Below are 27703 nucleotides of genomic sequence, written 5' to 3' on the forward strand. Positions count from 1 at the left end.
CCGATTGTATCACTTTACACTCAATCAAAATGTATGTGTCACCCGAGAACCAGCTTATCCAAGCCATATCTCTGTTACTTCGAAATCGAGAATTTTTTTTGTAGCAAAGGAAAGCGAAAAACTTACTTTGTCTTGTTCCGATTTGTGAAGAAAAATTAAAGGCTTTAAAAAGATCGCTATCATAATTCTTAAAGATATTGAACCACTTATTTTTATTAGATATCTAAAACTACTTAAAAATTATGAAGGGCTTCATCAAAACAGAGAAAACAGCTGTACGTCCACTCCTTGTTACCGAGAGGAGCCATTTTGAAACCCTCACATGACCTTAGAACGTGTTTCCGGTTCTAATTTTAGAAAATAAAATTTTCCGATTTGATTTATTTACCTGCACGATGTTATTTTAAAAAGCTGTTGAAGAACTGAAATAATATCTTCAGATATCGTAGATTTTAATTGAAACATTGATTTCAACTGAACGGTAAAGAGCTAAACTTGCGGCTTTTATTAGGATGATACAACTTTTTAGTTCTAATTAACAAAGAATTGTTAATGTTGTGTATTTAATTAAACATTAAAAATTCCGGAACATTCACCAACTGGGCGTGAAACTGGAATAATATAATACATTTCGTAATATTAACTAAAATAAGATGGATAGTATTGACATCAGAGAATTTTTTTGATAATATATAGTGATGTCCTTAACCTTGGATTGATTCATTGTCGTTGGACGTTATTGCTTCTGCCATTTGTCATTTGTTTCAACATCAAACACATATCGTTCTGATTCCCATTCAACACAGTCACCAAGCTCCATGTGGCACTCGGTGCACAGTCCTCAAACTGTAACAAACAATCCCGAAACCGCGGGATAACACTGTAAATATAAAGTACAGATTTGTATTAAAAAATTATGCTTTTTGTTATATGATAAGTTTATAAGTATTTTTAAATGTGTTGACCGATTGATGAAGTGCGTACCAACCCTTTCACAACTCTTTATAATTGTGGTAATTATATAATTATATAAACCGTGACATAACGAGTTACAGTCAGTGCATGACCAAAAGTATTCGTGAAAAATATTTCATATAAAAACACATATTCGTGAAAAATATTTCATATAAAAACACATTTTTTTCAAAAAAATATTTTGAAGATTTTTTAAAGACACACAGAATGAATACGTAGGACACCTGATATTTATATGATATCCTGTCGGTCACTGGCTGTCGACAACAAAGACTTCACGCAATTACAGTATGTCAGGGGCCTCTCAATGGAGATATACATTATTGCAAATTACACATGTCCATTCATAAAATAATTTTTTTTGCATGAAAGTTTATAGAAATTTGTTTTGAATATATTAATATACTCACAGCAAAAAATTCTTTTGATACAATGAGTATATTCAAAGGTGATGTCACCAAGTAATCGAGAGAGAAAAAGTAAGAAAAATTCTTTTCTGGCAATAAGTGAAAAATTAAGTAGTGATGACAGTTATTATAATAGACAAGTAGTCCATCATGCATTGCTAATCATTCAGTGGGTTAGTCAATCGCCAAAATAAAATAAAAATCTTTTATTTGTAAACAAACACTATATATATTACATGCATCAAGGAATTGTATATTCAAAAGGAAAGGAAACGCGGCTCGAGATCAATCGGGATACCCGCAGAGCACCCGCAGAGCTATAATCCATGTCTGACTCGGTCGGAAGTATGATGAATAATATAAAGAATCATGACGGTGGTTCATTTCCTGTCATATAGATCGGTCTTTTATCCTGCGGCGTGGTTTGAGAAACTACTGTATTTACAAAGTGCAACCTTTAGGGCTTGTCTGACCGAAAAAGTAATTTGACCTCTTCTACTATATTTTCAACTAAAAAATCTAAAAAAAATTCTGTCTGACCGAATGAATTTTTGTCTGACATTAAGTCGGTAAGACAGAGTTTGGGATACACTGTAAAATCCCACCACAAATAAAATAATACAAAAAGTAATTCCTAAATTGTAAATTTTGAAACCCTCCAAAAATAATAAAATTGAAAAAACTGACACTTAACATATATTACGAGGCTCTCTAAATCATTCAGATGTTCAAATGTGTAATACATGTAAATGAACAAAACCAGATTCATAATTAGTTGATCTATTATGTTCATAAAATTAAAAGTAAAATAATTGTTCATAAAAAGTGCAATATATATTCAAAAACACAAAATTTTCATTCAAAAAAATAAAAATATGTGTTCATAAAATAAAATATATGTTCTTAAAAATTTATAAATATGTTCAATAATTTGCATCATGGGATACCTCGTTGCTTTTGTAACAGTGTAGTTGATTGGGTATGCCCTGAAACCGGACCGGATGGGACTCCGGACTCGGACTTTGATCTGAAACCCGGACACGGACTAGAGGCCGTACCAGGAGTCTGGACTGAGAAAATTTTGGGGAAAAGTGGCTAAATTTACTAGCATTAGGTTCTCCTTTTGTGTACCCTACTGAGGGAATGAAGTTAATTTTTGGAGCACTGGAATTGGATGTATGATAATATATATAGAGGTCTATAAAAAGGACCAACCAGCAGATTTAATATGTACCGGATTGTTTAGAATAGACGATACTGCACAGATAAGGAGAATAATTATGAAAGTCTAAAGACTTGCGCAACGGTACTAATATAAGATGGTAATATTCGAAGATGATGTTATAAAATCGTGTTGACAAATATTTCGGCTGAAATGATAGCCTTCGTCAGTGTCAATATTTTTTATTTATTTTTTTGATAATATATAATTTATATATATAAACTTGTAAATATTTAATTTTATTTCTGGTAAATTGAAGATTGTATACATATCTGCAAGGTAAATTTTGAAAACACATAATCAAAAGTTAGAAGAATTCTCCGAAGACGACACCTAGTTTCCATAAATGAAAATAATTATTTGATTAAACAATTTCTTTCGTGTAAACTAATTTATCTTATATTGAATAATCGAGTCCGGGTTGTGACGTAAAATGACCGCGGGCTTCAAGTTTTTTTCATGAGAGAATTATATACTCTTAAGTCCGGGATCACTGACTTCAGTTCACAGCCCGGACTGACCTTTATTTTTTTACGCCAAGCATGTTAAGTGAGCCCGGACTTAAGAATACACGAAATAAATACACATCGACAAATGTAACTGTAATTTTTATAACATGTATAAATATAATACTGGCATGCAGTATGCTTAGAAGACCACTCCAATAATAAGACATTGAAAAACCTTCAAATACAGTATAAATATATAACCCATCCGTTATGCCGCATAATATCTGTGTTATTGTTCTGCTGAATATCTTTTAGCATTGTTTCAAAATCATCTTTGTTAAAGTTGGCTTTTCTCATAAAAAATAAAGAGATGTGGTATGATTGCCAATGAGACAACTATCGTCCAAAGTTCAAATGAAGTGAATGTAAGCAATCATAGACAACTAACAACAATGAGACAAGAAAAATACCAAACGATTCAACTGAAATAGGGGATCACGGTTTGAGGTGCTCGGGGTGAGGAGGCGGGGGTTGGTGGGCGGGAATTAGCCCCAAAGTTGGTCATCGGGTGCGAAAAACGTCAATTTTGACAATTTTTCGTCCTATTTCTTGACCAGGAAGACCGAGGGATGCTGATACTGATAGATGTATCTTACTGTAGTCTGCATGTAGAGTGCACCCCAGTGAACACATTAATCACAACAAAGCCTAGGTCAGAGTCAAATTGTTCTTGGTACAGCAGTCTAAAGAAGGTCATTTGCACCAAAAATCCGGAATTCCTCGATTTTTCCCGATTTTTGGCTTCAACTGGACCTGCAACCAGAAGTAGTCGTTCACTAAGTGGATTTCAATAATAAAAACGATCAGAAGTTATATTCCCGCAGATTTACATTAATCTTTGAAGTTTTAGGCCTCCGAACTGCGTGTGTCTGACACCGAAGGGAAGCCCACTCCTCCAGAAACACCAGTTTTATTCGATTTCAATTTTCAAAATTCGTATTTGAGCTGAAAATGCATGTTTAACATGAGAAACATGACAATAAATAGCCTCAGGTTGAGGAAACATGCATAAACTTCGAAATTAATGTCATAAAGTTGACCTCTAAAAGTATGGAGAGCCATTGGAGCCAAACATGAACGGAAGTTTGGGTAATCCTGTCATATGACGGGCACCGCATGGTAAGGGTTAATTTAAGAAATAATTCATGGGGGCTTGAATATATCGTGATTTTACCACGGGTTGGCCCATGAATTATTTCGATTCTAATAGGACAAATACGGCAATTGTTTTGGATCGAAGCGCTCTAGGTGAAGGCATTATTTGCCGTTCCTATAAATAAACGCACTATTAAATTGACGTAAAAGAACGGAACAAACTGAATAAGTGACATGCTTAAACTATTTACAATAACATATTTAGATAGGTTTGAATCAATCTAAATGATAATTGTACTTCTATGTCTTATATGTATACAAAAAATTGCTTATATAAAACATTTTAGCATCGTTTGTTTACGTTTCCTTGTTGTGATGATTTTCGGTTTCACAAGCGTGTATTTTCCCGTAAAATGATTATATTCTTACGTCATCGTTCTATGACGTCGGGTAGCTCATTCATAAAAAAGCATATGACGTGGGAGTACGATCGGAACAGCCCAAATAATATATTCATATTTTACCACGGGTGTATACTCAAAACGTTAGAAGAACGTCATGTTAGAATTACTGATAACAAAATTAATATTTATACCAATACCAAAAAAAAAAACAATATGCAAAGATCTAATTACACTCAGTGTTGAATTGGTAACCTTTTAGAATATATAAGTATACGTAAAGGATTGATAATTTTACCCAGATCGTATCTAAATTTCCGGGCTCGGTAAACAACATCACCGTAAAAGTTTTGCTGTGTTATAAACAGTTTTCTACAGATACAGCCAAACCTTTTAAAATCAAATATTTGTATCTATAGAAGAATTTAGTAAAGGTTTTGAATAATTTGTGGTAACGAAATTCATGACCTAATAATTTACCAGTAATACATAGATTACGTTCATTAAAATCCAAAACGTTACTACAGACACGGGCATACCGAACGAGTTGGGATATATAAACACCGCAAGACAGTGCCAAAGCAACATCGCCGTTCAAAAAAGAAAAAAATTAACAATAGGGAAAGACAAATTGTCTCTTGTTTTCTTCGGACCGTTTGGAGCACCTCCTTCTGTCATTTTTGTTTTTATTCAATGTTTGAAAATATTTCGTTAATATATAAAAATAAGGAGATATGGTATGATTACCAATGAGACAAATATCTACCAAAGTTCAAATGATGTGGATATAAGTAATTATAGGCAATTGAACAGCCTTTAACAATGAAAAAAAACATACCGTAGTGTCGGCTATAAAAGGCCCCGACAACAAAAATATGAAACAATTCAGTTGAGTAAACTAATAACAAAACAATTAACGAAAAACACATATGACAGACATGAACCTACAACAACAACCATTAGAGAAAATAACGGCAAACCATGCACTCAATTACAGGCTTGGTACAGGCAAATATAGAATGTGGCGTGGTTAAACATGTTTGAAGGCGCCAACCATCCCCTCACCCTGGACAGTGGTGTAACAGTACAACATAGAACAAACTATAAAATTCAAGTACAAAATTTAAGTATGTTTTTCGAGCTTTCTATTAAACGCACACATGAATTTTTACTACCGATTTTGCTGCGAATTCTAATATTCTCTTCAAAAATCAAAGACGGTCACTTCGGAAAAGTCGATAAGAGTGCTATCTTGACTCAAAGTCGTAAGTGTATATACTAAGAAAGGCGTAAAATTGTTAAGACTAAGAGTAATCCACGAGAGGATTGAAGATTAGCACCATCGTAACGTTCTCGTAAAGCGTTCGTAAGTCTCCTCTTAAATAAACCTAAAGATAGGTTTTCATGATACTGGCCCCAGACTAGTAACACAGACATATAGGCTAGACAGTTAGGTCTAGACACAATAAAAATAAATCCCCAATATGTACATTGTGTAATACAGCAAATGAAGATCTAGAACACTTCATACTTCCATGCAGTAGACATAAGCATGCACGTGAAAGGCACCTCCAAAAAATAAAATCATAACTGGAAAACTTAAAGAATGGGCTCTATCAGAACTTGTTTGACTGTGACATGCTTATACACATTGTGATGGTCCAGGACTGTACTCACAAAAGCTTAAACCTTTAACTATGGATTCCATATGAAAAAACACTAATTAGAGCTTGAACACCTCACACGGCTGCTCTGCTACAATATACAATTATGGCCCGTTGAAAAGGTGAATATCCAAAATTGTCAACACGAGAAGGTTATTTCACTGAGGGCGCAGCCCGAAGTGAAATAGCTTTTAAGGGTTGACAATTTAGGATATTCATCGCTTCTAAAGGGCCACAATTGTTTTATTATACCGAACTAACAGTGGAAGGGCATTTTGAATCATTGTAAAAGCACTTACCCTTTAGGCCTTACTTGAGTCAGTAACAAACACAAGTTGACATTCAAAAATACATGTAAATTGTGTCTTAGAATTCTCGTATGTACAACAAAGGTAGATTCTTTTTGTAAAATATTGATGGCCCTGAAAAGGACCGTTATTAGATATATCATCGGCACAAGATGCACGTCAAAAGCCTTATGTTATTTCCTCTTCTCTCGATCAATGGGCTTCCTGTAACTTGAACGTTGCCATTTTGTTTATTTACGTCTGTGACGTCATTTTCATAAATACAAATCAACAAAATAAAAAGGTTATTCGCTGGTGAATAATAGGGTTATTCAACGCTGGTGTAAATTTTTAGGGTTATTCGATCGTTCTTCCTTGCAATTGAATGAAAATTAACTGAATTATTCCATGCCACGTGATAACGTTTTACCCAATAGAATTGTTTGAAATATATGTTAGGTATAATAATATGCATACCAGTAGAATGAGACAGATGGCAGGGTAGGGATGAGGGCGTAGTGGAGGCATATCTTGAAGCATTTTATACTTTCTAAAATAACAACAATCCACTTGAGAAGAGCTTATATAAATATATAGAACATGTCTCTTTCTATATTTTAAGGGCTATACCTATTATTTATTTGGACTTCTTACTAAAGTGTATTTTAACTTTTTTTCTGTTCCTGTGCATTTGCCGCATAGTACTTTAACGTGCCCGAAATGTTGAACTTATTCAACATAAATTGCAGATGAACGTATCTATCCAGTATAATGAATATATATTAATTATTTAAAGTATAAGATATTAACCTTTAGTGCTAACCTATAGACTGTTATAAAGCTAATGTATATATATATATACATATATATATATAAAATGACTGAATAATAGCCAACGATAAATCTTACGGGGCGATGGATCATATAAATATGATACAGTACACTACAAAATATAATATATAACCAGTCTAAAAGGGTACAACATCACCAAAAAATGACAATAAACGAACAAATGTAACTATAAATATTTCGGATAACAGATATCCTTCATCAGTATGAGCACGATGTAAAATGAATCAGATCAATCTATTCTGATTATTAAACTATAGCAATCTTGAATTCTATACAATAAAAAAAAGTGAAACAGTTTCACCCGAACATCATATGTAGAGACGCTGATAAATTTTTAAAATTTCCAAAAAACGACTCAAAGACATGCCTAAAATGAAAATAGTAATTAGAGATATGAATTGGCACAACTCTAAAATTCCAAAATGACGTCAGTTAAGATGTTACAACAACTGCGTGTAAATGCATTCCCCAAAAAAACAGCACTGATCGATATAAGCTGGTAAAATATGTCAAACAGAGGCTTTTATCATCCCAAATAAATAGCAGTTTAATAATGAAAAGAAAAAATAATTATAGTAAATTTGGGATAAGGTTAAAAAATTGGACGTGGATGCGTACTTGTACATCCCTACCAAATGAAAAGAACCCTGGTATTTAAGCTAGTAAAATTCCAAAAATTCCAAAAGAATCCTTAAAACTGTAAGGGTCAAGTAAGGAAGCCGGAGTAACTGGAAACAAATGATGTCAGGAAAATGAGTGATGGTAGGGAAAATGAGTGACTCATTTTATGTTTTTTCATTTATGCCCTCTGGGGAAACTGTCCTTGGCTTTCTTATCCAAAACCTTTCCCGAGCAAAGGAAATTGTGATTGTAAGGTTTTTGAGATCAGCTTGGGCGTGCCCATATGATCTCAAATGACGACTTACGGGGAGGTCGGGCTTGCAGGTGTAGCCACTTCGATGACCATTCATGCGTTTGTTGAATGGCTGTTCTGTCTCGCCAATATACTGCATGCCACATCGACACTGAAGAAGGTATACAACATTCTGTGTTTTGCAAGATACATTACAAAATATAGTGTACACAGACCCAGTGGAGTGGCAAGTAAATGTTTGAGTATTCAGTATTTGTTGGCAAGTCAGACATCGTCTGTTACCACACGACTTGCACCATCCTGCAGTTGAACAGCTTTTATTAGAAGAGACGTCAGCTTTCACAAATGAGTCTTTCAGACTTGCTGGTCTCCGAAAAGCTAAGACAGGAGGATTGGGAAAGATCTTGGACAATTTTGGGTGCTTGGCAATAGTTTGCCAATTGGCACGGAACAAACGTGAAAGGTTAGTGAAGGCGGGATTGTATGTTAAAACAAACGGAACTATTTTGCTTCGCCTCTTCTGTTTTTACTGTAGTAGGTCATTGCGGCTGTTGTTATTAGCACGCGCAAATCCCTTATCTATGTCCAATTTCTTATAACCTCGTTTGGTAAAAAAACCGCGAAGTTCCTGTAACCGTTTAGTGACAGCCTCCTCAGAGGAGCAAATCCGCTTTACTCTGAGAGCTTGACTGTACGGGATACTTTTTGTACAGAGTTTGGGGTGACAGCTTTGGGGAGAAAGGTACTGATGTTTATCTGTAGGTTTACAGTAGAGATCTGTTGATATGACACCGTCCTTAATAGATGTAGTAGTGTCTAAGAAAGATATTTTGGAGTCGGAAATTTCATATGTAAATTTAATTGACTGGTGTGCGTTGTTTGCATGTCTGATAAAATCATCCAGTTTTTGTTGGGATTCAATCCATTTCATGTCAACATCATCGATGAAACGGAACCAAGACAGAGGTTTGAATAAAGATGTTGAAATAATTTGTTTCTCTAATTTTCCGATGAAAATATTGGCGTATGACGGTGACATTTTCGTCCCCATCGCTGTCCCGTTTATCTGAAGGTAATGTTCACCATTAAAGGTGAAATTGTTGCATTTCAGAACCAGAGTGAGCAGCTGGACTAAACATTCGGTAGGTGGTTCTAAGGTGTTGCGAGAGTCCCATATTTCCTTACACGATTGTATTCCGTCATCATGAGGTATGTTGGTATACAATGAGGTGACGTCTAAAGTGACAAGGAGGGTTTCCGGAGGAAAAGGGTTCATGGATTCCATTTTACGAAGATAATCTGTTGTGTCTTGAATGTGAGAAGGAAGATTTTCCACATGAGATCTTAAATGAAAGTCTACGAATTCCGAGATTTTCTCAGTCGGGTGGCCGGTTGCGGATACAATGGGTCTACCAGGGTTGTTAACCTTGTGTATTTTGGGAAGAGATACAATCGACTAGGCTTGGCGTTCTCTGGTTTTAAATATCCGATTGTATCCTCATCTATGTGACCGTCATCGTGCATGGTTTGTAACGCAGTAATAATTTTGGAACTAAACTCGGAAGTAGATTCATAGTCAAGCTTCTTATAAAATCTCTCGTCAGAGAGCTGACGCTCTGCTTCCGCGATGTAGTTAGCTTTGTCCATTATCACAACGGCACTTCCCTTGTCTGCTGGTTAATATATATCCACACAGCTAGCATATAATAGAAACAAGTATTTAGGCAATGATGATCATTACACGCATAAATTATCATCCGTCCTCAACCGATCGCACTACATAATTGACAATGCTTACACAGTATTTGTACAGCATGCTTTACCGTTACTGCTTTACACATATGCATTCATATGATGAAGACATAATCTTTCAATCAGTTTAATGTTTAATTGAGGTCTGGAGCTGGCATGTCAGTAACTGCTAGTAGTCCTTTGTTCATTTCTGTATCATTGTCATTTTGCTTAGTTTCTTTTGTTACCTATTCTGACATCGGAATCGGACTTCTTTTAAACTGAGTTTTACTGTGCGTATTGCTATGTGTTTCTTTATTCTACATTGGCTAGAGGTATAGGGGGAGGGTTGAGATCTCACAAAACATGTTTAACCCCGCCGCATTTTTGCGCCTATCGCAAGTCAGGAGCCTCTGGCCTTTGTTAGTCTAGTATGCTTTTTAATTTTTAGTTCATTTATATGTTTTTGAGTTTAGTGTGACGTCCATTTTCACTGAACTAGCACACAGTTTATTAGGGGTCAGCTGAGGACCACCTCCGGGTGCGGGATTTTCTCGCTGCATTGAAGACCCATTGGTGGCTTTCGGCTGTTGTCTGCTCTTTGGTCGGGTTATTGTCTCTTTGACATATTCTTCATTTCCATTCTCAATTTTATTAATTTTATTTTATGAATTCGTGGATTAGTGGCACGGTTTATTTGTGTGTTGATATGAGTTTTTAGTGGGTGCGGGTGTATATTTGTACAAAGCGCTTTAGCCATCCTACTATGTAGGAGTGCGCCGATATAGAACGGCGATTCATACTAAAATTAAAAGAAAGAAAGAATACACTCTTGACAATCTTCAATTCACCATAAATAAAATTAAAGATTTATATCTATAATATATATTAACATACATCCAATATCAGTGCTCCCAAAAATAACTTCCTTCCCCTCAGTAGGAGAACCTAATGCTAGTAAATTTAGACACTTTTCGCCATAATTTCTCAGTCCTGGTCCGGCATCTAGTCCGGGTCCGGGGTACCGTCAGGTCCGGTTTCAGAGCATACCCAATCAAAGACACTGTTACAAAAGCAACGAAATATCCCATGATGCAAATTATTGAACGTATTTATAAATTTTTACGAACATATATTTTATCTTATTAAATGATATGAGCAAATCAGCCCTAATACGGATAAATCAGCATGTGCAATAATGATGACGTTTGCCCTGTCGATATAAATCAAGAGTTAATATTGCTTTTCGGACAGGGCCAATACGGAAAAAACATGGCCTATACGGAAAAAAGGCCGTATTGGCCCATGGGCTAATACGGGACGTTCACTTCCGGTTTCAATTTTCTTACGCCTTACTTAACTTTCGACGTATCGTTATGCATAAAAAAACATTTGTATTATATTTTTTTAACTTAAAAATCATAAAATAAAAAATTTAAATGATGTTCAGTGTTTTAAATTTATAACGTCTTGAAGTTTTGAAACGGAAATATTTTACAGCCTTTTCGAGTTCGGCTTTCGATTATTGACACTGTTTCATTTCCGTTGATCAATCATCAGAACGCAGGCGATCCAAGAGTAAAAACAGTTAAATTGTCTGATTTATTCTTCCCACCTACTTTATATTTGCTAGATAAAATGAATTGTAATAGCATAATATTAAGTACTTGGACGAGAAATAAGAAATTACATCTGACAATGTTGACAAAAAATCCATGGACGTGAATGCGAAAAGACAAGTTCAGATATGAAATTCTGTATCTTCTTCGCGGTAAGTTTCTTAGTTAAGAATTAAAATCATTTAATAAGAGTATTATGAACTGGCTGTTTCTGTATTAGACCTGTTACAGATTCTCGATCAGCTGTATTGGCCCTCGACTCTTCGAGTCTCGGGTCCAATACAACTAACCTCGAATCTATAACAGGGTTAATACAGAAACAGCAAGTTAATAACACTATATTATGAACACATATTTTCCTTTTTTTTTGAATGCAAATTTTGTGTTTATGAATATATATTGCACCTTTTATGAACAATTATTTTACTTTTATGAACATATATACTTTTTTTAAGAACAAATATTTGTTTTATGAACAATTATTTATGTTATGACTGTTATATGCATATACATTTTATTTTATGAACACATATTTTGATTTTTTGAATATATATTTGTTTTTATGAACATATGGATACTTTGAGTTGAAGAACAGCAATAAAAGTGCTGTGCATGTACTGATTTTGTGTCATGGGTGGATACCCCATATCCTTTGTTTTTCTATTATATATTCGATTTTACGAACTATTATTTAACTTTATGAACATATATTTTATATTTTGTGAATATTGCAACGTTTGACATGCCATAGTTACTGTTATGTTGACATAATAATCTGTACATTATCTCGTGTTACAGTTGACCAGTTTAGTCTTGTGCACATGATTTATTATTTCAAAACAGATGTTTTGTGAACATATTAAATTCAGGGATATCTATTGAAACACAGAAACCGAAAAAGAAGTGAGTACAATTTCAAATTGTAAGGGGCGACCATTCCTGATTCAGTTATAAACAAATGAGAGGGTGACTATGCAAGAGGCTTTTGAAATCAGCATGAATAAAATAGCAAATAAACGTTTGTGCAGAATTGTCTCCAATATGCGTCCTCAAATAACAAAAAAAAAATAGTTGAGTAAGACCAAATTCATTGAAATTACCTGCTTTCTATAACAAAATCAAAAATAGATATTAATGTTTCCACAAAAGCTACTCTCGACTCCAATCAACGTAAATTCTGCACATAAAGACTGGATTCATATGCTTCTTGATATTTTCACGAGTTATTTTTTGTTAGAATGACATTTAAATGTTCACGAAAATCTGATCGTTGGAGTCTTCGATGGGAATTCAAATTTGTTCTGTGGAAAAAATTATGCAGCCCAGAGGACTAAAATTATTTTCCTTTTTTTTTATACTTGGTGATAATCACCTCTGAACATACTCATTCTGTCAAAAGAAACTTTTTGTTGTTAGTGTATAAATAGATTCTAAACAAATTCCTATAAACTTTCATGCAAAAACTTTTATTCATAAATGGACATGTGTAAAGATAGTAATTATGTATATCCCCATTGAGAGGCCCCTGACATACTGTAATTGCGCGAAGTCTTTGTTGCGAACAGCCAGTGATACACACGATAACATTTAATTACCATGTGTCCATGTACATGTACACGCTGTTATGAAATTCGTTCTAAATGTTTTTGTTTATACTTTTGTCGTCAATTGGTTTTTTTTTCTCTTGATATGGACATGAATAATATTTTTTTTTAAATTTTATTTGGTTGAAAAATATAGCAAACTTATGAACAACTAAAGTACTTGTGTTAATATAATCATATTATGAATACGCTCAACATAAACAAATATCCAAAAAATAAACAATTACAATTGTAAGCTTGTAAGCTTCTTTTGGTACCAAATTGATTAAAATCCTACAAGAACGACCCCACAATATTAATTTGAAAGGTGCTTATAAAGTTGTTAATTTCTGTGTCATTTGGTCTCGACCACTAATGTCATTGAAAAAAGTCTTTAAAATGTTATTTAAGTAAAAAATAAAATATAATTTATCATTTAATCCCGGGTTGAGAATGTTTATGAATAATTCTTCTTTCTTCTTCCGGAGAAAATCATTTTGACGATTCACCATATACAGTGGAAATATCTTAAATCGTCCATTAGAAAAACGATGGAAATGTTCGTTAGCCCGCATGATTGTTAAAATTTCATGGGTGGTTTGCTGCCTATGAACAGTCATTCTAGTCCGCACTTCATTTTTTGTCTCTCCAATATACAATTCCTCACAATTTGAACATATGAGGGAATAAATGACGTTTGAACTTTTACAAGACATGTTTTGTTTAACTGTGAAATGCTTTCCTTTTTTAAAACAAATTACTTAATATATGTATGTACTTGTCGGTTATAATAGCTCAAAGAACTGGTTTTTTTGTGACCTGCCGAATTAACTTGAATAAAGCTTTTGATTGATTTGATTTGATTGCAACATCGGATTTGAGGCTCGTATTGCACAATATTTAGTTTTCTGTGTAGTGTCTTTTCGGTTGTTTTTTGTATGCCATGATATTGTGTTTTTCCTTCGACTTATAGTTTGGATTGCCCCTTTGTAATCATCTCTCTCTCTATTTCTTTACTCGTATATATTGTTTAAATGTGACACGATTGAACGTTCAGAGGTGTTCTTCAACGATGTACAGGCAAGGCCGTAACTACCATTGAGGCAATTGCCTAACTAAAATTTCGACACTGATTTTTTTTTGTGTATTTGTTTATGGTGATTAAATACGAAATATAGCCATTTTGTTTTATCTGTCTCAACCTTAATTTCTATAACTTGTCATCATTCCTTTTAAATTATTCTTCCCGGATATAACTCAGCATCTCAACGGGTGATGTTTTCGATTACATTAAGGTTCATGTGGACCCTTTGGCTAAAATGGCTGCATTTTCACCTCAAAATTTACTCTGAGTACAGACAAACCTGTGAATCTGTAAAAGTTTTAAGGCATAGCATGCCCTAGATAAATAAAATTCAAATATATTTTATGTTTTAGAAAATTAAAAACTTAACAGGATTTTGCAGTGCACTTTTTTCATTCTTCAAGAAGGTGTCAAAATAAACTAAATTGGGAAAGAGGTTTGAGAACATCCCCACAGGTACCCTTACCAAAAAATAAGCCCTGTTTGCAGCAAACATTGCCGCAAGCTTGCAGAAAACATTTGCTGCAAACTTGCCGCAACCATTTTACCATGCAAATGAAGGTTGCGGCAAGCTTGCTGCAAACATAATTATGCAAATTAGATTTGCCGCAAGCATGCGGCAATTGTTTGTGGCAAACTTGCAGGAACTACACATATACCAATGTCATGTGTGTAGACACATTCAATTTATCTCTTCAAATTACACAGCAACATCTTTAAAAAGAATTCCTACCTGTATACAAACAGTCATTGAAAGAATTCTTGCAAACTTAAAGATTTAAGGAAATACATACATGCATTTGAGTTTTGAAAAAGGGGACAGGGGTCATTCTCAAATGACATCATAATTCATATACCTGTATTTAGAAATGAAAAAGGATAAATCTCAAATGTGTATTGGGTATAAAGCTAGGTAATAATTGCATAACAGAATTGAACTTAATTATTAATAAACAAGGCACAGTACATCAGTTACAAAATTCAAACTTATAATAGCTAATGTTTTTTTTTTCAAACACACATATATATAGTTGCTTACGATGGTGACATTAATTATTTTATTAAAACGTGCAGTTCTATGAATTATTTGTACTTACAAAATTACATATTAAGTATCCTATATTATTGAACCAAAATGCCTCTTTGATCTCTTATATGTGAAATGCATTTTCCAAACACAATCAACATGACCTAGCCACAATTTCAAATTGTTAGCTTCCAGGAAGTACCAACTAGGTATGCCCAGTCAATATTGTGTAATTCTTGCAATGTTCTGGCAAACATATAGAATGGTCAAAGTTTTCTGCAATCTTGCGGCAAACATATAGAATGGTCAAAGTTTTCTGCAATCTTGGGGCAAGTTAACATTCTTTATTATCTTAACTTTCTGGCAATCTTATGGCAAACATTGATGTTTCTGCAAATTTGCCGCAAGCTTGCAGCTAGCGGCCAACATCTGCAAACACTATTTTCTGTGTTCCTGCAAACTTTTTGTTTGCCGCAAGCTTGCAGCAAGTCTGCTGCAAGTTTGCGGCAAACAATTTAGTTCCATAAGGGTAATAAATGAAGTGAACTGTATTGATTGACATGGACAATAGATGGACAATAGATACCTGACAATAATCGGTGATTTAAACTGTGTACCTGAGTGGACCATATCAAGTGAAACTTAACTGTTTGTTAATTTTATCATCTTCTGCAGGGACGAAAAAAAGTGCACTGCAAAATCCAGTTAAGTTTTAAATTTTCTAAAACATACATTGCATTTAAATTTTATCTATCTAGAGCATGCTATGCCTTAAAACTTTTCCAGATGTACAGGTTTGTCTGTACTCAAAGTAAATTTCGAGGTGAAAACTCAGCCATTTTAGCCAAAGGGTCCACATGAACCTTAACCTAGTAACAGTAATCATAGGGATCTCTGGTTAAAAACAGACTCTTGCAGAAAAAGGAAAAGCGATACTGCAGGTGAGGAAGGAATAATTCTAGTAAACTAACTGATGTTGTTTGTGATCACAACAGGGGATAAGAGTCCGAGTATTGAATATAAATACATTGGAACTAATCCAAAAACTATAAATAGACTGACCAATCAAGTACTGGGCACCGCACGGGAGCAGTGAGTCCTGTCTGCGTATTCATTTCCCCGTTTTCCCCAAATTTATTTGTTCTCTTTACAGATAAACCAAATATAAATAATATGAAACCTGCATGGATTAGTTTTTATCCATGTTTCTTTTACCTTAAAATTTGAAAGAACATCCCGTAATCCAATTTAACATTATTGTGGGACGGTAGTGTAAGCTGCAAACGTACTTTCATTCCACCGTGTATTTATTCCGGGTAACTGTATTTCACTAGAGAATATTAGTTGTAAATAGTGTGAAAGCGTCAATCTTGATATCTTTGTTTTGTTTATATTGGACAGGTACCGTTTATTGTTTACATAAATCAATGGGTTAAAATTAGAATGATTTTCAAGGAACCAATTTAATTAATCTGAATCAACCCAGCGAATAATATTGATGATAATGGGGATATTTTTATAACTCACAATACTTTTATCAATAATCAGGAATTGAACTTGATATAAACCAAAGCACAGATTTGTTCTTACCAAAAGTTTCATCACAGAAGCATCCTTAGATATTGAAATAGAAAATATGATTTTATCTCCAAGTCGACCAAAACGCAAATTCACAGAAAAACTTCGGCAATCCAGTTTATATGAATATTAGAATTAGTGACAATTTAAAAGCATATGATTTTATGGATTTGCGTAATAAAATTATTTAATTCTAATTTATTAATAAGCATTATTTTGTAATCCTGTGGTCAAAATGAGTACTAAAACACTTCATTAATGTATGGACTTAAAACACTAGTGTTATCAATTCCGGTTCAAAATAACTAGTGTAATCATTCCTAGTACAATAGCACTAGTGTAATCATTCCTGGTTCAAAAACACTAGTGTGAACATTCCTTGGATGAAAAACACTTGTTTACCTTGTAAATTTTTTACATAAATCAACAATGCAAGTTTTCAAATACCCCCCAAAAATACCAAGCCCATTTTTTTTATATATATATATTTCCCAATCAAAAACCCCTCTTTAGAATCTTGTGATGAGTGGTGGATATTTTACACTGGACCCGGATAAAAAAACCTAGTGATTTTTTATTGGTAGATAAAAATCACTAGGAATTTTCATTCTCCGGATAAAGTACACTGGCGGAATCAAACCACTGTTACAGTAGGACCCGCTTTAAAACGGGACTTTTGTGTTTTCTTATTCGGGACTACGTACTACGTAATTTCGTGTTTTTTTATTCGGAAGTTCGGGATCGGACGAACAGTTCTTCCTCACTAAAATAATATGCCTAGTTACGGCCTTGACAGGGATGTTTGTCGGACAGAAATTCATTGGATTCTATTTTCCTAGTCAAAGGGAGACAACTCTAGCATTGAGTTTTGTAACGATTTGCAAATCTACAGTATAACAATGGCTTTCACATGGATTGCATGTATATCAATATGTTTTATTGTAATGTTGCGTCGCTTGTTTGAAAGTCTGAAGTTTAATTCTATAATGCAAACTTGATTTATTCAAAAGATAGTGGATATATGGAAATGTTGTGTTAACGATAGATACATTTGATAGTTTATGTGTAATTCATAATATGTATTCACAACGTTGCATACATTGAACATTTAAAGGCTCAATATATGGTAAAACAACTGTCAAGGTTAAAAGATGATACGTAAACAGTTGCTTTTTTTTAAGTGGGGTTATTGATTTCGTGTCATGGATGGATACCCCATTATGTCCCCATATTCTTTGTTTTCTATTATTTACTCCCTGATTGATTGTTGCTTGTTTAACGACTTCATTTTCAGACTTTATTTCCCATTGTTGTGATCATGACAAATAAATAAAGGAACTAAATAAGCAGAAAAAAATGAAGGGTTCGTGTGCTTGTTTTCGAGATATAAGCCATTTAAAATTTGGCGGGAAATAATTCTCTCTAGATTTTTCCTACATTTAACATTGGCACCTTTTTTCTTTCAAATATGGCTTTTGAAACTACATGTAATAAAATTATGAAAAGAAAAGTAGGGGTTAGCGGGCAAAATTTTTGAATGGTACTACATGGATAAAACCAGAGGATTCCGAATATCTGGCAAAAATTCAAAAACAAGAGGAGCAAACTTCCTTAACCTACCCCATCGGTATTCACCAACGTATAGCCCTTGTTCACAGTGGATTCATTTATTTTCGTGGGTTCCAATTTTCCTGGATTAAAAAGAAATTGCATATAGATTCTCCTGGATATTTGATTTCGTGATTTTACCAGACTACATACAAGCCTATAGACATTTTTGAATTCGTTGAACAATGAATTTCGAGGTTCGCCATTACCCTCGAAATCCACAAAATTGGTATCCCATGAATAATAATAAATCCCCCTATATTACATGTATAATCAGATAATGGAAATGGTTTATTTTTTCTAAATATTCATACCTGCACTTTTCCCTGTTCTTATGTTGCACTACATAGTTATAAGCTCCATACATGCAGCTTGTGAACGTCGCTAAAAGTGAATTATCATCGTTGCCACATTCTATCATCTTTCTAAAAACATCTGTAAAGAACCATATATGCACATTCACCTGGCAAGAATATTAAACTTATTTGATCAGATGAAAAATCAATGATAAAGTTTGCAATAAAATCAACGTCACGAGATACGCATTTCGACAATAAATTTATTGGCAGTGGCTATTTTGCCGGCTCCGGAAAAAATAGCGATTTATATATGAAATTAATTTTTTTATTGAAACGAACTCAGCGGTTGATGACGGTCTGGCGATAGAGGCGGAACACGTAGAAACCCGCCATGAAATGGTTTCAAGTTCATGTCTATACAAACTGGTGTAAATGAAATTAATAAAAAAAAAAATTGTACAGACGATGCATGGTAATCTATTTTTTAGAGATTTTGTATCAAACTGTATGTTTCTATATTTTTCATATTCTTAATTAATACACTGGAAATCTGAATGAAGACCGGCATAATAGCAAAACTCTATATTAATCGCTATTTTGTAGGTGCCGGCAAAATAGCACTAAGGAGGCTATTTAGTCAGAGCCGGTAAAATAGCACCTAAGAGGCTATTTTGCCGCAGCTGGTAAAATAGCCACTGCCTAAATTTATCTTCAGTGATAATCGAGACCAAAATCTTTGAACGCCAAAAAACCTAATGCTAAAGTTGTAATTGGCAAATTCGATAAATGTTCTACTTACATATTTATAACCAGATTATTAATATATATAGCAGGAAAATAGAAAAATAGCGTTAACTCTATTTTCTACATCATTTACGGTCTCTGTTGGAAAGTTGTCCCATTGGCAATCGTACCACATCTTCTTATTTTTACAGGAAGACGAGATTTCAGACTTTTGCTGGACATGGTGCAAGTATAATAGTTAACACTACTGACTAACTGCTCATTTCCAAAATGTTTTTCTCGGTCTTACAAGCAACATGCAATAAATGTTGAACTTAAAAAACAACCTGCATTGATAAAACATACAGCCTATGTCTTCAACATAACAATGAAGAAGATGTTTTATTTCCATTAAATGGGCTCACAAAGAGCATAATACAATATAAAAAAATAACAGTTTAACATATTGATCCTTTTTAGTGGTTCTCACGTAGAAGTTCAAAAAGTGAAAAGTTTACAGACGTCGGACGCCAAATGTAGTACATCCGATATGAAATCTTTCTAACATATGCCTCAACAGAGGGGAAAAATTAACAGCATGATATATTTTTATAATGACGATAAAAAAAATCAACAAAACATAATGAACACTGTTTGGAAAAATTTGTAAAAACATTTGTAAAGTAACTTTCTAAATTATGCTGGAAACTTTAAAAATGCATTTATTTGAACATTTTTTATTTTTTTTTTTTTTATTTTACATAATATATTATCCTGTATAGTAATAATCGTTTTGTACTCTACTTTAATTGTAATGTTTTTTTTCACTTAAACGTAGCATTGAGTTGTATTTTCCGGAATTTGCCGAGTATCGCCGGAATGCCATGCGATAACGTTACGGAAAGGCATGTGATAATAATCGAAGCATGTGATAAATTTTTCTTATCATATACTTGTATAAAATATTACTAAAATTTTACTGTTCAATAACACTTAAAAATATTTTAAAATGCTAGGTAATGATTACTAGGTTTATTGACCAGCGACTGTTTTCACAAAAAATCTTACGATTAAAATTGATCGTAAGTTATACTGAAATGTGTATTACTTACGAGTATTTTTACTCTTAAGATTTTTTGTGAAAAGAGTCGCAGATTCCTAAGAATTTCCTCAGCGGGCTGATAAAGGAACCTTTATTGACTGCTTCCGGAATGTTATCACATGCCTTTCCGTTAATTTCCGTGACGTTTATCACATGCAACTTCGTGCATTTCCGGAAATTTGTTCGAAAACGACAACACAGTGCGGAAAACCGCAAGTGATTTAAGACTTTTCACAAAATGGTTGAGGAGCAAATTTCAAACTAAGAACATGATAATTGTTGTGACATGATAAATAAAATGCTTGTAATATCAATAAAAACAATTAAAGTTAAGAAATTTGTATTTGGGTTTCTGTAAATTATTATCTAAAATTCATAGAAAGACAAAATTTTAATTAATAGTTATTGTCTGTATTTCTTCTGCTAAGTATATGATAAAAAGATCATTACATGTCATTTTTCATATCAGACCCTTTATCGGCCCTCGTTCATGATATCAGCCCTTAAGCCTGCGGCTCTTGAGCTGATATCATGACCTAAGGCCGATAAAGGGTCTGATATGAAAAATGCCATGTAATAATCTATACATATCAGCCCGCTAAACACCATCTCGGAAAAATATGGAATTCGCGTAAATTCAATGCTGTTATCATACTGTAAAAGTTATATGTTATTTGCTATAAGTATATGATAATTGTATATATATACACATAAAGAGGTGTGACACTGATATGATTGCCAATGAGACAATTATCCAACCAAATTTAAATGAAGTGGATGTAAGCAATTATCAACAATGATAAAAAAAAACCCATAGGGTATAGTCGGCTATAAAAGGCCCCGACATGAAAAATATAAAACAATTTTATTAAGAAAACTAACAGCCTAATTTATAACAAAACAATTTACGAAAAACAAATATGACAGACATGAACCAACGACAACCACTGAACTACAGGCTCTTGACTTGGGAAAGACACATAAAGAATGTGGCGGAGTTAAACATGTTTGTGAGTGCTCAACCCTCCCCTAACCTGGAACAGTGGTGTTACAGAACAACATAAGAACAAACTATAAAAATCAGTTGAAAATGGCTTAACTCATCAGATCAATACAAATCAGAAAAAGATCTAACAAAAACATAGACCGCAAGGTATTTATACATCCCTAACAACAAAAGACACAAAGTACGGATCTGAGAGTACTTGCAGTTACTGGCAGCTAGTTCATAGCCAATAACAACTAATAAAAGAAATCATGTATCTAAGACTAATATATCAATCAGTACACATCCAACATCCAATGGATTTAGTGTAAAGACGTCATTAACAGTATATATATATATATATATACTGTTAATGACGTCTTAACACTAATATATGTTACAGGCATTTTCTAAACTGCCTGTAAGATTCAGACATTTTACATATTGACTAATTTTTTCAGACATTTTACAAAATGCCTGGAAAAATTGAAAGGCGCGTTTTACTAAATGCCTGAAATTATCTTATGGAATGAAATATTTACAAAAACTGAGCAATTGACAATATCGAACAACAGAATAGTTCTATCTTTGATAATACTGCATTTAAAGCCTGCAAGAGTTTTAATGATTAAAAATAAATTCTACTCAATTATTTGAAATTCCCACAAGCACCGAACTGGACAGTTATTTGTTATTCACGTTTGAATGGCAGGATCTGCTACACATTTGTCCTAAATTTATTTTGGACTACAACCACATGTGGTGAAACCCGGACCATCACCCATTCAGATGTGTTAATAATTTTTTTCTGATAAAACACTTAACGTTCGACCAACATAGGGTTCGCAAAAAGCACACACATGAATATTTCTTTTTTATGTGTTCCCAACATATTCAAAGTCACATTACTATGATTAGGGTTGACTGACATGATTTAGCTTATCAGAGCATGAAGCAGATATACGCATGTCGGCAGATTCTTCCACAGCAGGAGACGCTTACCCTGTCAATGCACCTTTATTTGTCTTTTCTTGATCCATTTTCAAGGTTTTAACAACGGCTAATTACTGTCGTATTAAGGTAGATGGGGTGTCTAAATTATAATCCATAGAATTTTTTAATAATTTGTCAAAATGTAGTTTATATAAAATTATCATGCTTTTTTAAAAAAAATAATAAAAAGAATGGGTCACGGGGCTTATTTTAAAACTATAGGTTGTGCAAAATTGATAGATTTTGTATAGATTATGCATGGAAAACGCAATTTTCTGCCATAAAACGAAAACTACACCATAAAATTTCGAGATAAAAATGAGAAGATAGCTCTAATATTATACTTTCAGATAAGAAAAAGAAAAAATGGGGTCACGGGACCCGTTTATTTGCTACATAATAAAATAGGTAAATTCCTAACACATTCTATTGTAAAAGTAACTTTATCTGAATTATCTGCCCTTACATTTGAGTTGCCTCCCCTTATGTGGCAAAGTTGGAAAATTGAATCAAACAAAAGTATTCTGTTTTTTGTAAAATACATCTATAAATATAATAAAACATGTCATTTTCTATATTAAAATGAAAATTCTTACACATGAATTACCCACTACTCTCAAAATTTGCACATTTTATTAAAGATCTAGACCGATTATTTTCTGGTATTTCAAAATCCAAGATGGAGGAAGACACCCTATCTACCTTAATTCATCAGATTGTTAAGATCCAAGAATTCCCTTGAGGCAGTGAAGATGAAGATATTCATATTTTTGCTTCTGAAACAACCAAGCACGGCCTTGTATTGCAAAACCCATCCTATATAGGCAGGAATCCATTTGGCTGTGCAGGATTTATAAATTTGTGGCAATTTGTCTGTCCCTATCCAACTTTCTTTCATCTCAAGTGGCACTCAACATTTATGCTGTCCTTTATCCGGGCCAATCATTGCAGAAATATTCTCTTTGACTTATTATCAGTTTGTTCTCGTCTTAAATATGTATTAGATATTTGCTACTGAATGCAAATTAACAAACATCAAACAACCATCAGTCAATATAAAATAATGCTTCTTTTTCTCTGATTCATATAACACATTTCTGTTTTGAATCTAAATTTTCTAAAAATTTGTTTGTAATCTTTGTTCTATTGTATGAGCAATTGATCCTTCTGCTATCTTGACAAGAAAATCATAAAATTACTGACTGAAATACAGAATGAGTTAATATTTCGCGTAGTTTCACTAAGAAGAATACAAACTGTAGCTGGTTTTGAAGAATAATATAATTTCTACTGCAATTATGTTGTATCAATGTTTCTGATTGGATGACAATAAGCGTAAAATTCTCTATCTCCCTGTCTGTAACTAAAGAAGCCGACATTTTGAAGAAGATTTCTAGGTGCAAAATGTGAGTTTTTTGCTTATTATTAGAGAAATTACATATCAATACATTCTGATATTCATTGATACTACATAATTGCAGTAGAAATTATATTAAATACCGTTTCGATCCCTAACATCACTGAAGAGACATTAATTGTCGAAATCCGGATATGGTGTACTAATTTTTGCACCTTTTGTTAGCGGTATACCATCTTTTCCGCAAGTTTATTGTTTTCTGTTTGGTATTAAATTAATAATTTTAAAAGATCCATTTTGTAACATCTTGTGATCCGTTTTTTTTGGGCAATCGCCAATGGCAGTCAGCAGGGTTTAAGAACATCTGTTGTTCGACCTGCTAGTCAAATGCGTTTTGTTAAAATAAACCATTTCACTTTTTTGGTCTTTTGGAGAATGTTGTTTGTGCTGTATTTAGACCCCTCTATCAAGAAATTTGCTTTGCATGCACATATATAAAAATTGCGGTTTTTATCCAACGCAATCATAGGTCTGAACGTTGTTTTCAATTAAGACTTGTTTATATATATATTAATTTTGTTTGCGGTATACCATCTTTTCCGCAAGTTTATTGTTTTCTGTTTAGTATTAAATTTATAATTAAGATCCATTTATTACATCGGTGATCCGTTTATTTGGCAATCGCCAATGGCAGTCAGCAGGCTTTAAGAACATTTGTTGTTCGACCTGTTAGTCTAATGCATTTTGTTAGAATATACTTTTTCTCTTTCTTGGGTCTTTTGGAAAATGTTGTTTGTGCTGTATTTAGACCCCTCTAACAAGAAATTTGTTTTGCATGCACACGTATAAAAATTGCGGTTTTTATCCAACGCAATCATAGGTTTGAACGTTGTTTTCAATTTAGACTTGTACATTAGTATTGCATATATATTTGAAAATTTTAATTTTAAAAAATCATCATGCGTGCGTGTTTATGGTCCGTCAGTAAATATATTTCACCCACAACTTTGAATACTTCTTATATGTTTTGCAATTTGCATAACTACAAACGAAGTTGATTTATCCGTTAGAATTTTTCCCATGGTGTTTTTCGTAACTATGTAACCTATGTAAACTTAAACATATGCCGATTTCACTGTGCTTTATTTATGCGCAACACTGTAATACATATATGAATAAATATAACCCCGAGGTTCTAAAAAAGTTGAACTGAAAGAAAAAAAATCGACAAAAGTTTGGAATGAGAATTAAAATGATTAACACATATGTTCTAGAGATTATTGGTGTGTGAATTAAGCCGCTGACCCACATACTATACCGTACAGAGTGTAGTCATCAATTACGGTTGCATAGCTGCCGCTTGGCACGATAGGCACGTGCCTACACATTGTTTCAATATATATATATATATATATATATATATATATATATATATTCATAATTACTCTAAATATCAGCACAGCAATGATAAATCTGCAAATTTGCGGAGGCAAATTTTTGTTCTTCCCTCGCAGGGATTCGAACTCATATATGTGAAAAAGCAATTTGTGTTACCCTGAGAGTTTTCTTACTTAAAAATTTTCATGAACTTAACCATAAATGGCTTTATTCATCTTAATTTCAAATTGTTGGATTGCTGTCAGAATAATGTGTCCATTTAGACAAAGTAACATTCATTCTCCATTTTGGCGGGTGTGTGAGTACACATGTTTCCGGCTTGTCAATTTTAGTACAAAGAACGATTTGTACACAAGATACACCAATGATGGCCTAAACTATAACAAACTTGCATAGACTTACCTGGTGTTAAATGGTCACAAAATGCCGAGGTTAAATTTTGATATGCCTGGTGTACCCCAATCAGGTGTGGTTCTATATTCATACAAGCTCTTCGCACCTGACCTTTTCTAGCCTTCATGCAAGAAGACACACTTTTAAAGTAACTTAAAGTAAAAAGCATAATTATAAACCAATTAATACATGTTTTATAAGATAAACAAATTGAAATATTTTGCATTAGAAAAAATATTAAAGTGCAGATACAAAATGATCAAACTGATATTTCTTTGAAATTTTGACATTATTATTTAATCTCGAAATGGGCAAAAGACAAATATACCTTCGTCTTATATACATATAACAAGATCTGGTATGAGTGCTAATGAGACAACTCTCCATCCAAGTCACAATTTGTAAAAGTAAACCTTTATAGGTCAAAGTATATGTGGTTCACTTTTTTGGGGTTGTTGTCTCATTCAGTCATTGACACACACCTCACATCTCTTATTTTTTAATCTAATCTTTTTCTTTTAAGATGGCTAAAACATGTTGATATTAGTATTATTACAAATGCATAAATACTCTTAAAGTGAGTCTTTATATTAACCAATCTGGTTTTTTTAGGCTTAGAGTTAATTCAATGGCACTCATTGAAAAACTCGATTCATACTCATCTATTTACAATATTATGTTTGAACGGGCAATATTAAAGGAACAACCGATTCATTTCTATTGGCGATTTTCTTAAATTCTGTTTAAAGCAAGGATTACTATCCAAATTATCCTTGTTTCAAGGTACATGTATTTCATGATTTTGGGCACAAAATTTGATGAAAAAATAGGACGTCACTGTAGCAACTTCAGTTTCGTGGGTTTTTTATTTTGCCCGAAAGCGAAAATGATTTGGTTAAACAATTTGAAATTTCAAATAATCACTTAGTATCGAACCCCTTTTCGTTGTTTTTTAAAAAGGTGAACAGTATCGACTAAGCAAAAAAGATGGTGAATCGTTGAGTAAATCCAGATAGAGGTATGTCTGTTACACAACTTGAAAATGCTAATAGATACCGACGCGTAATGGAGACAAATGCCTCACTTTTGAAACGATGACAACACTTGAAAAACATTTTTTGTGCAAAATTATGAACATTTTTTTAATAAATTACTTTAGATGGGTTCTTTGAAGAGAAAAATAGAAGAAAAGGAAAACTTATGAGGAAAACAAAGTTATATGTTGTCTTTCTATGGTGTGATGTTACACTATTGTTTCAGAAAAAGGGTGAAGGTTTGGTACCATTAAAACGTTTAAACCCGCTGCATTTGTTTGCATCTGTCCTAAGTCAGGAATCTGATGTTCAGTAGTTGTCGTTTGTTGATGTGGTTCATAAGTGTTTCTCGTTTCTCGTTTTTTATATAGATTAGACCGTTGGTTTTCCCGTTTGAATGGTTTTACACTAGTAATTTTTTGGGGCCCTTTATAGCTTACTGTTCGGTGTGAGCCAAGGCTCCGTGTTGAAGACCGTACTGTGACCTATAATGGTTTACTTTTATAAATTTTGACTTGGATGGAGAGTTGTCTCATTGGCACTCATACCACATCTTCTTATATCTATATTCTAGCAATCTTCACCTCTGATAAAAACAAGATGGTTTAATTTTATAAATTGTGACTTGGGTGGAGAGTTGTCTCATTGGCACTCATACCTCATCTTCTTATATCTAAGATAGTCTAAAAAAAATGCCACGGCGAAATTTTAGTTTGATAGTCTGGATATTCTGACAAAACTGCAACAATTGACTTTCTTATAATATATAGTAACCACTGCATAATGTTGTGACCACTGCATCATGTTGTAACCACTGCATAATGTTGTAACCACTGCATCATGTTGTGACCACTGCATAGAATGATGTGAAAACTGTATGTTTTCATGAATGTATACAATGTT

At 33.4% G+C, this 27703-nt stretch overlaps 1 protein-coding gene across 1 annotated transcript in view; it reads right to left on the minus strand.

Moving 5' to 3' along the window:
- Positions 1-468: 468 nt before the first annotated feature.
- The window catches only part of LOC127709932 (uncharacterized), a 100019-nt gene continuing 72784 nt past the window's right edge, over positions 469-27703 (minus strand). The window contains exons 3-5 of the mRNA XM_052215638.1: positions 25776-25918; positions 18831-18951; positions 469-880 (exon numbers count right to left, since the gene is read on the minus strand). Of these exons, the coding sequence (XP_052071598.1) occupies positions 721-880; positions 18831-18951; positions 25776-25918 (424 nt within the window). The 3' untranslated portion in view covers positions 469-720. The remainder of the gene's footprint in view (positions 881-18830; positions 18952-25775; positions 25919-27703) is intronic.

The sequence above is a fragment of the Mytilus californianus genome, unplaced genomic scaffold (assembly GCF_021869535.1).
Source record: "Mytilus californianus isolate M0D057914Y unplaced genomic scaffold, xbMytCali1.0.p SCAF_7, whole genome shotgun sequence".
Lineage (NCBI taxonomy): Eukaryota > Metazoa > Mollusca > Bivalvia > Mytilida > Mytilidae > Mytilus > Mytilus californianus.